At 46.2% G+C, this 10,439-nt stretch overlaps 2 protein-coding genes across 2 annotated transcripts in view; both read left to right on the top strand.

The window, feature by feature from the left end:
• The window catches only part of ctcf (CCCTC-binding factor (zinc finger protein)), a 15,074-nt gene extending 5,181 nt beyond the window's left edge, over window positions 1-9,893 (top strand). Inside the window, exons 4-16 of the mRNA XM_037683232.1 lie at window positions 514-633; window positions 750-929; window positions 2,251-2,466; window positions 2,542-2,704; window positions 3,924-4,094; window positions 4,180-4,313; window positions 4,392-4,512; window positions 5,109-5,258; window positions 5,338-5,498; window positions 6,207-6,389; window positions 7,691-7,823; window positions 7,901-8,140; window positions 9,284-9,893. Coding sequence (XP_037539160.1) covers window positions 514-633; window positions 750-929; window positions 2,251-2,466; window positions 2,542-2,704; window positions 3,924-4,094; window positions 4,180-4,313; window positions 4,392-4,512; window positions 5,109-5,258; window positions 5,338-5,498; window positions 6,207-6,389; window positions 7,691-7,823; window positions 7,901-8,140; window positions 9,284-9,513 — 2,202 coding nt within the window. The 3' untranslated portion in view covers window positions 9,514-9,893. The remainder of the gene's footprint in view (window positions 1-513; window positions 634-749; window positions 930-2,250; window positions 2,467-2,541; window positions 2,705-3,923; window positions 4,095-4,179; window positions 4,314-4,391; window positions 4,513-5,108; window positions 5,259-5,337; window positions 5,499-6,206; window positions 6,390-7,690; window positions 7,824-7,900; window positions 8,141-9,283) is intronic.
• Window positions 1-10,439, top strand: part of lrp5 (low density lipoprotein receptor-related protein 5) — a 398,826-nt gene that overhangs the window by 121,113 nt on the left and 267,274 nt on the right. The gene's annotated exons all lie outside the window — the stretch shown is intronic.

Raw genomic sequence — 10,439 nt, 5'->3', positions numbered from 1 at the left:
ATAATAAATAACAACAGTTATAATAAATAACAACAGTTATAATAAATGTCAGAGAGTGTTTTTGTGCTGCTCAGCCTTTTCCATCATGTAGGAGCAAAACTAATAAAGTCCAGGCTCCAAAGAGACGTTAGTGTCTTCACCAGTTTGGACTAAGTGTCATGCAGACGCTGCATGGGTGATGAAGGTTGCCAGATAAATTTAAAATGTCTTATTTACCCCCTCTTGTGTGCACATGTTCAACAAACACAACACACACCTCATCTTAGAATATCTTTGCTCAGCACATCTGACAGTTCAGGTTAATTTAGGACAGACTTAAAACTTGTAGTGGAACCAGCTGACGGGGAGGATTGAACCCAGTCCAGCTTCACGTTCCGGGTTCCTGTCAGAGTCCCAGATGTAATCGGGCTTTGGTCAGACGTCATAGAGCTGTTGTAGATTTTGAAATGGATTAACCTGTAGCTGAAAGTAACTAAGTACATCCTGCTAAGATGACAGAAGTTTATTCCACAGGTAATGGATCCTGCACTCGCTGGGTCAGTGGCTACAATGGGCTTAGTTGGAGAAGTTGCAGGCGCTGCTCATCAGGCTGCCATGGCAACAGTGGACCAGACTCAGATCATCACCTTACAGGTAAGTGTTCGTTTTGAATGATCCGGGTCTTTTCTGAAGTTCAGTGATTCCACAGTTTTCAGTCGGTCTTGGTAAATGTCTCCAAAGCCTCAGCTTGCAGTTTTCTGTGTTCTCAGGTGGTAAACTTAAAAGAGCAAGCAGCCTTGGGCCTGGGGGAACTCCAGCTGGTCCAGGTGCCGGTTTCTGCCACTACTGTTGAGGCCCTGCAGCAAGGCACGTTTGTAGAGACCACCTCAATGCCAAAGGATGGAGACCCAGTCATCTGTCACACATTGCCTCTTCCCGAAGGCTTTCAGGTACACAGGCAGAGAACACAACCATCAGCAGCTGAGCCATTACCAAGGAATACTTTTAACTGACTGGGGATCCACTGGTGCAGTTTTTTAAGGGATGAATTGCCCACCACTGAAAGCTCATACAACAAATTACTTTCTTAACAAAGCTCCATTTTGGGTACCCTCAGGTGTAGGTGATTCTCAGTCATCCAGGACAGGAGGATCCTAATCACAGAGTAGGAGGCAAATTAGATATCTGTTCTCAAGAATCTTACTGAGGCTGAGATCATCTGAAATCTCAAAAGTCTTCAAGAATCAAAAGAAGAAATCCAGTTGTCTTTAAAGGGGAACCTAATGAGCTCTAAATATTTGGGATGGGATGGTTTTAGGAAAAAAGGGGATTTGGTTCACCTGTGTGTTCAGGACGTGTGGATCCTGTTAGTTTTTGCACATGAGGAACACACAGGTTGTGAATAGAGTTGGTGGTGGTGGGGTTATGGTATGGACAGTCATATGTTATGGACAACGAACACGGGGGCTGGCGTGGTTACATGTGGTCTGTGGCTGTGAGGATGTACTGACAAATCCTCTGAGCATGAACATTCCTGCAGTCAGCAGCCGACTGCTGCTCCCTCAAATCTGGTAACATCTGTGTCATCGTGCTGCGTGATAAAACCTTTTATTGTGGTCACCTGTGCAATAATCATGCCGTCTGATCAACATCTTGATCTGCCACACCTGTGAGGTGGATGGATCATCTCGGCAAAGGAGAAGCGCTCACTAACAGATTTACATGAACTTGTGAACCATATTTAAGAGATAAAAACCTTTTTGTGTACAAAGAAAAGTCTCAGATCTTTGAGTTCAGCTCATGACAAATGGGAGCATCAGTGTATTTAAACCTGCCACCAGTATTTTGAGGAAACTGTTTTCTTGTTTTTATATTGCTTAAATGTAAAGTTTCCTCAAATGATTGGGGTGGCCAAAGATTAATCTGTGGGGGCCAAGGCCCCCATCGCACCTAGTGGTGGTGCCCACTTGAATATCTTGCACTAAAAACGTTTAGGTTTACTTACATTCCCTGTTCAATTCCAGTCCAGAAAAACACTCATCTTGAAAACTACAAACATTCATTATTCAAATCCCTCAGAGACGGGGGACATCAGCGATGGTGGATTTAGCAAACCCTTCCACACCTACTCCATGCTGATCACGTTTCTGGAAATAATTGTATATTTTAGGCTAAACTAATTTGTGATTCCTCTTTGGATTTTTAAAGGGAATTCTCGAGAAGTCTGTTATGTTTATGCGAGTAAATAAAAAACTGCTGTTGTTGTTGTAGGTGGTTAAGGTTGGTGCTAATGGGGAGGTGGAAACAGTGGAGGGGGAAAAGGGAGCAGAAGCCCCGATTGAAGAAGAGGGGGAGCTTGAGGAGGTGGGAAGCCAGATGCTGGAAGAAGACGTGGATGAGCCCGTTCAGTCTCTGAATGATGACACAAGCTGGTCCAAAGACTCAGACTTTCTAACTCCTTCAGGAGCGATCAAGAAGGCCAAAAAGGTAATGTGTGCTCATTCTTTTTGGGGGGGCTGGGGGTTGTTCTCCGCAGGTTGACTGAACTTGCTGCTCATGCAGGCTAAGAAGAGCCATCTGCGTTACACTGAAGGTGATAAGGATATGGATGTCAGTGTCTACGACTTTGAAGAGGAACAGCAGGAGGGTCTTTTGTCGGAGGTCAACGCAGAGAAGGTTGTTGGTACCATGAAGCCCCCCAAGCCTACCAAAATCAAGAAGAAAGGTGAGACGGCACGCTACAGGTTACACTGATTTTGACGTCTCCCACTCCCTGGACTGAAGACGGGGAACTGGAAATACCATCCGTGCATGGGGTGGGGGGTGGAGACGTCTGTGTTGTGCGCCGTTTGTACCAACAGTTTTCAAGCGGGGGGGTGGAGACTGCTGTGCATGAGGGAAACTGAGCTTTTTAGCTAGCACTTCTGTACTGCGCGCTGCTAGCTTAGCTACATCAGTGCTGGCAGTTGTTGGTGGGGGTGGGTTCGGTAGCAGGGCGCTCAGTTCTCTTGACAGGGTGGGGCGCCCTGCTTGTATGATGGTAGCAGAAACACTGTATGTGTGTGTGTGTTCTCTCACGCATCCTGCCCCCACCCCACTGAAACTTGTGTGTGTGTGTGTGTGTGTGTGTGTGTGTAAGCCAAACACCCCATCATTTGAGGAAACTGTTTTCTAGTTTTTATATTGCCTAAAAATAGTTTCCTCAAATGGTTGGGATTGTTCTTCCCTTAAAATTAATCATTGGGGGCCAAGGCCACCATTGCCCACCCCCTGACTCCGTCATTGCACTCTGTGGTTTATAAAATTGCTCCTTCCACCCTTCAGGATCCATCGCTCTGTGCTGCCTCAGACAAACATCGCTCTTCTCCACGGCTTTAAGCTTTGCCTCGTTCTCTGTTCACCTCCAGTCCAGAAAAACACTCGGCTCAAAAACTACAAACATTCAGTGTGCAAGTCCCTCAGCGATGGGGGCATCGACGTACAGCTCGTTTAGTTTTAATAATCTATAATAATATTTTCTATCTAAAAATGTATTCTGAAAAAGATAAGAAGGCCGCGCTTTTTAGCAGCAGCTACGTGCACTCCGTCCTCTTTCGGACGACTGTACGTGCATGTTGTCGTTGTATCTCGGTGCATTGATGATAAAGCTTGTTCTGGTTCTGATAACTTCCACAAGAGTTTCTGTAGAGATGCACATGACAGAGGAAAAACATTTACTTCTTGTGCTTTTATTTTTGAGTGGAAGAAATCTGAACTTGTTTATTCGACACAATGAAATAAACTTGAACGCATGTAACTTATTGTTGTCTGATTTGGAACAAGTCAGCTGAAAGATTGAAAAACTATCCTGTTTAAATAGAACGGGGTGGGAAGTGTGAGTTAAAGACGGTAATGTTTGTTAAAGCTGCGTGTTGAGACCGTGTTTGTGTGTCTGTTCACGTCAGGAGTGAAGAAGACGTTTCAGTGTGAGCTCTGCAGCTACACGTGTCCTCGCCGCTCCAACCTGGACCGGCACATGAAGAGCCACACCGACGAGAGACCGCACAAGTGTCACTTGTGCGGACGAGCCTTCAGGACGGTGACTCTGCTCCGAAACCACCTCAACACACACACGGGTACGTCCTGACTCTCCAGAGAGCCGTCAACTACAAAAGAATGGGCTTTTTGTTTTTAACTGCTACGTCATTTTTGCTGATCCAGGAACTCGACCACACAAATGCACAGATTGTGATATGGCGTTCGTGACCAGCGGAGAGCTTGTCCGTCACCGTCGCTACAAACACACGCATGAGAAACCCTTCAAATGTTCCATGTGCGACTACGCCAGTGTGGAGGTAAAACCAGTTCTCGTTTCCTTGTGTTTTTTTAGACAAAGGGTGAATTTGACGTGTGCTTGTATGTCTGTTGTGAAGGTGAGCAAACTGAAGCGTCACATCCGTTCCCACACTGGTGAGCGTCCATTCCAGTGCAGTCTTTGCAGCTACGCCAGCAGAGACACATACAAGCTGAAGAGACACATGAGGACACACTCAGGTAAGAGGGTCACCTACCATCCTTTTGTGTATACATACAACTTGTCATTGCTTTATTTCATGTAGCCTCAGTTTAACTTGTCGTGTTGCTCACCTTCTTTTAACAACTTTTCTACTCAGGTTATTTAATGACATTCAAAACTGGCTACAAATCTGCCTTTTTAACATTTACTATATTGTGTTGTCCTTCTTCCTCCCCAGTTTATATCGTTTGGGTTCTGTTCGGCTCTAGTCTCTACAAGGATAATAGCAAGGCTCCAGTAAAAGTCTGGAGTTTGGTTGTGTTTCCAGATTTTATTTTGTTTTCTAAAGAAAAAAATCTGTTGGGAAAATATGCAACAATAAGATCTGTAATATAAGATGGAGCTAGGTTGTTGAGGGCTTTGTAGGTTCAAAGTAGGAGTTTGAATTCTGGAATTGACAAGGAGCCGATGGAGAGAAGCTAAAACTGGAGGTTCTTCTGCTTTTTGTCTCTTGTGGCTGTCAGCTAAATGCAGCTAAATACAACTAGTGCCTAGTGTATTTGTTTGTGCTTGTGTCAGTTCTCCTAGAAGGAACCCTATAATAGTAAATCTTACACGTGTTGTGTGTTTTCAGGGGAGAAACCTTATGAGTGCTACATCTGCCACGCCCGCTTCACCCAGAGCGGCACCATGAAGATGCACATTCTGCAGAAACACACGGAAAACGTGGCCAAATTCCACTGTCCACACTGTGACACGGTCATTGCACGCAAGAGTGACTTGGGTAAAGCACACTGTTCACCTGAGACAAAAAAAGTGTTTTTACTTTTCTTATTTGTTTTTTGCTTGTTTGTTTTGTCAAGGCGTGCATCTTCGCAAGCAGCACTCCTTCATCGAGACTGGAAAGAAGTGTCGTTACTGCGACGCCGTTTTTCATGAGCGGTACGCTCTGATCCAGCATCAGAAGTCCCACAAGAATGAGAAGAGGTTCAAGTGCGACATGTGTGACTACTGCTGCCGCCAGGTTCGTTGCTGCTCAACCATCTTTATCGTAATCCTATTAGTACAGCACCTCATGCATCGTGCCTGGTATACCCACAGCAAGTTTTCTGTCACGAGCTGGCCGAGCCATAAAGCAACAAAGGCATCTTCATCATTAGCATCATGTTGTGTGGAAGTCCACACTGTAGATGCACTCTTTCTAACAACCTGTATTTTAAGGAGAAGACTCAGCAGTAATAGTTTTATTCCATGTTTTGTGTCAAATTTAATTTTGCTTAAAGTTTGAGTCCAATTAATAGAAGAAAACATACTTTGCTTTTATTTTTTGTAATATATTGTTAAGAAATCCCTCTCTGGAGTAACAGTAGTTAGTGAAGGCGTACATTACTGCGTGCACATGACCCGCTTCCTTGAAGGAAACAAAGCAACCGGCGTTAGGAAACGTTTTATTTTTCTTGTACTGTACCGAACAGGGACCCTCGTACCAAAGAAGTAAAGTACAACTTCAAAAACATGAAGAAAACATCTTAATATTTAAGAAACGTGTTCCCTGTGGAACCTTTAATATCCAGAATATTGATGTTTTGTTGGAACTACTCAAAGTTTGAAGTTTATTTCCTTTGCGAGCGTAAAGTTTAAATGTGTTATTACAGAGTGAGTCGTCCTCTGACGTCGAAACATGAATTATTGTTTGTGACGCTCTGTTCTGTGGATGTGTTGTCATGTCTAGGAGCGTCACATGGTAATGCATCGCCGCACACACACTGGAGAGAAACCGTACGCCTGCAGCCAGTGTGAGAAGACCTTCAGACAGAAGCAGCTCCTGGACATGCACTTCAAGCGCTACCACGACCCCAACTTTGTCCCCACCGCTTTTGTTTGCCCCAAGTGCAACAAGACCTTCACACGCAGGGTGAGGACACACCTGGGGGAGGGTTTATAAAGAAGTGGTGTTGTGTGGAGTCACCAGTAGTCAGTGTCTTACCTGGAGTATTCAGTGCTCACCTGTCTGGAACATGAGGCCGAAGCACATCTTTGCCTTTTTAAAACCGCCTCACAGCAGACTACCGTTTTAAAATGTCTTCAGTGTCTTCACGTTTGCGTTAGATGGTCGACGGTCAGTCAGTGGTTATTTACACTAAAGACAAAGTCCTCATAAAGTAAGCTTTGCATTCTGACTTTTCTGCCAAACACAACGTTCCTCTGCACTCGTGCAGTTTGCCCACTTTTAAATATAATCTCAGGATGATAAGATTGTCACGTCTCTCATGACTGCTGTCCTCAAACCTGATGGTGGACCCCCCGGGTGATGTGGGCTGTCACACTGAAGAAGGAGTTCCTCCAGAGGCAGCTGAGGGGTACTGGGTGGGCTGCAGCCCTGGCTGCTGCTAAGATAAAGACTTCTTGGATGTGGGAGTAGTTCATTAAGGCTTCATACGTTAGAGACTCAGTCCAAGAAGATTCAAACCTTCAGACGGCTCAGGCAAGGAAAGCAGGACTTCACAAACCTTGTGTGTGAAGGTGGGGTACTGTTGGCCTCAACTGGTGATGTCATTGGGTGCGTGGACGAATACTTTGCAGACCAGCACATTTTCCATGGAGGAAGCTGAGTCAGGGAACTTTGGGGTTGGTCCATTCTGTTTAACCCACACTAGGGTCCTCAAGGGGACATGGGAGTTGTCCCAAACAGTTGACGTGTTTTGTGGATGTTCCCTGAGGTACACCGTGGGGGATGCTCCGTAAGAATTGTATTGGGGGTCCGTTCCTACAGACCATTCACCGCTCGCCTCCAGTAAATCGGACCTCTTCGGTGTGAGAGCTGGACTCCAACTGGGTGCACGTTGTCACCAGTTCTGTTTATAACTTATGGACAGTCAGCAATCGCTCTGAGGGCAAGGGGGTGGAAGTCAGCCTCCATAGTTATTGACCTTTATTTGACCTTTATTTAACCAGACAAATCCCATTGAGATCACAGATCTCTTCTGTAGGGGAGGCCTGAGGCAGCCTAACATGCATGTTTTTGGTCTGTGGGAGAAAACCCACACAGCACGGAGAGAACATGAAAACTCCACCCAGAACAGCCCCAGGCCGGGATTTGAACCAGAGATCTTCTCACTGACAGACAACAGCTCTACCAACTGCTCCACCGTGCCACCCCTCATAGTCTGTGTTGTATTTATTATTGTTGTTGTTGTTGATTTGTTTGTTTTTTAGAACACCATGGTTCGCCACTCTGAGAACTGTAGTGGTGAAGTGGAGGATGCAGAGAATGGAGGGGTGAGCCCAAAGAAAGGGAGGCGGGGGAGAAAGAAGAAGATGAGGAGCAGGAGAGACGAGGACGACAGTGGTGCGTTCTGGTGCTGTTTGCAGGTTGTGCTGGTCGTCACGTCATTTAATGTGTCTCCTTTGATTGTTGTCGCTCAGAGGAGGATCAGCCGGAACAGGACGATGAAGATGAAGCTGAGGATGAGGAGGAAGCTGCATTACTACAGGAAGAGGATGAACTAGAAACCATTGAACTGGATCAAGCTCCTGCTGCCATTCCAGTACCAGCTCCTGATGAGCCTCCTGCCAAGAGGAAACGAGGCCGACCTCCAAAGAACAGCCCGAAGCCTCCAGCTCCCAGCAAGTCAGTGAAAATGGCTGCCAGAGCACCTGCTGCTGGTAAGCATGCTGGCACCATCTCAAACGTGCACATTTCATTTTTTCAACTGCTCAGTCAGGTCCAGTAAAACATGCAGCTGCTTGTTGTAACTGTTTTAAACCTAACGTGGCTAAAGCTCATTTACAATAATGTCCCGTCGTTCCTTGAAGGAAACACGTCCCTGCTGCATCGATTAGCAGTGGTAGCCATCTGGAAATGGGCTGATTCCAAAAGTTTATCAGTTGTAGATCAACAGTGAGTTCAAGTTTACAAGATATTTTGCTAACAGACAGTTAAACAAATACATGGAAAAACATCAGCGATCAAAAACTGATCTAAACGTTTAGTAAACTTTCATTTTGGACTGAATTTATCCAGTTCTGGAAGAACGTGGTGAAGTTTTTCCTCCAGGTACCAAATCACCCAACAGGTTTAAACTGACCATCTTGGATTTGATGAAACTTGGTTTATTTGTTATTTATGGTCCCACAGCGCAGGATCTTAAATTTTAGGTCAGTCGGACCAGTGGTCCCACAAATTGACCGATTTTGGTGAAAGTGGGCGTGGTCACTGATCTGCAACAATTAAACTACTGGGTCCATTTCACGGACTTGGTGTCATTGGAAAGAGAATTTGATGAGGTTTTCAAACCTTTTGACCTTTCCTATGACCTTGGAATTGACCTTGTGGATCACGTACCATACCATTTTATTTATAGAGCACTTAAAACAGCTACAAGGCCAACCAAAGTGCTGAACACACAGAACAACAGACAACACACGAAGCAAAATACAAAATGAAGTAAATCAGAATATAGACATAAAATCGATGCAGATATTAAATATGAATACGTGACCTTGAGATGTTGTTTCTCTACCATTATACAAGCCCCGTCAACAGAACCGAGCACCCTGCCTACCGACCCCCCATAAAACCCGACAGCTACGTAGCGCTAAGCTAGCAGGCGGTCAGCACACAGACGTGTCTCCGTCCTGTCCTGACCCCCTCCCCACACAAAGAACATACAAAGAGCGCCCCGCCAAGGCAGCTGGTCTCAGGGAAACGGTTGCAGAAGGTCGAACCTTCAGTCTGGTTTTTCTGTTCGCTTGTGTTTGACCTTTCTCACATTCACGAGTCCACACCGTGTGTTTGTTGTTGTGTAGCTGCTGCCATCATTCAGGTGGAGGATGAGAGCACCGGGGAGGTGGAGGAGGTCATCCTGAAGGAGGAGGGCGATGCCCCAGCGGAGGCGGTGACCCTGACGGTGGAGGAGGGGGTGGAGGACCATGACGGGATGGAGACTCTGGAGCTTTCCATGAGTGAGGAAACGGCTGCTGCTGCCGCCAACGGAGACTTGACCCCCGAGATGATCCTGAGCATGATGGACCGATGAACGCTGCGCACTGTCACACACACGTGTCGCAGCAGCAGCCATTTTAAATCACTCGAATGGTCATGACAGAAACACGATGTACAAAAAGTTGTATGTAAATATTTACAAACAACAAAAATCATTTGTCGTTTGTCCGTCAAGCAGACAAATGGATGAAACGTCCGTCGCACAGATCCAAGCTCGTCTTCACCGCCTCTCTCACTTTGAAACAATACGGCTGTATGTTGCTGCTTCCTCCCACTCAGAGCCACTTCCTGTCAGTGGTGCCCACACACACTCGCTCATAACGAGGAACACGGTCTGTAGTTTAACTCCCGCTTCAGTCAGGAAGGCTTTCAGGATCAAACCAGGCCTTGATGCTGGTTTGTTCAACCTGAAGGGGCTGACTCACAAACTAACCTGTGAGGAGCAGAGCAGCACGTCGCTGCTTCACAGACCAAATCCTAGTCCACCCCTCCCCTTAAAACCAGTATCAGCCTGAGCTGAGACTCGTCAGGGACTGGTCAGCATCCATCAGGGAGTCTTGACGTGTTGACTGAGGCTCATAACGGTTTGTGAGTTTCAGAGGCTCAGCCTTGAACGTCACAGTCTCAAAGCCACCCCGGTGGTGAATTTTAATTAATATCACGCGGTTCATCCGTGTCCCCCCCATCGCTGAGGGATTTGAATATTGAATGTTTGTAGTTTTTCTGGACTGGAACTGAACGGAGAATTCAAGTAAACCTGCGATATTCAAGTGATGGACTCTGGCGAGTGGGGGGAGTAATATTTTCCATAAACAAGTGCAGTGGAGGAGCCAGGGGGTGGCCAAAGGTGGCCTTAGCCCCCATAGATTAATTGGAGCCAGGGGGTGGCCAATGGTGGCTTTGGCCCCCATAGATTAATTGCAGCCAAGTGGTGGCCTTGGTCCCCATAGACAAATTGGA

The sequence above is a fragment of the Nematolebias whitei genome, chromosome 10, assembly GCF_014905685.2.
Source record: "Nematolebias whitei isolate Nwh7 chromosome 10, NemWhi1, whole genome shotgun sequence".
In the NCBI taxonomy this organism is placed as follows: Eukaryota; Metazoa; Chordata; class Actinopteri; order Cyprinodontiformes; family Rivulidae; genus Nematolebias; species Nematolebias whitei.
This window is presented reverse-complemented; position numbering and strand designations above follow the sequence as displayed.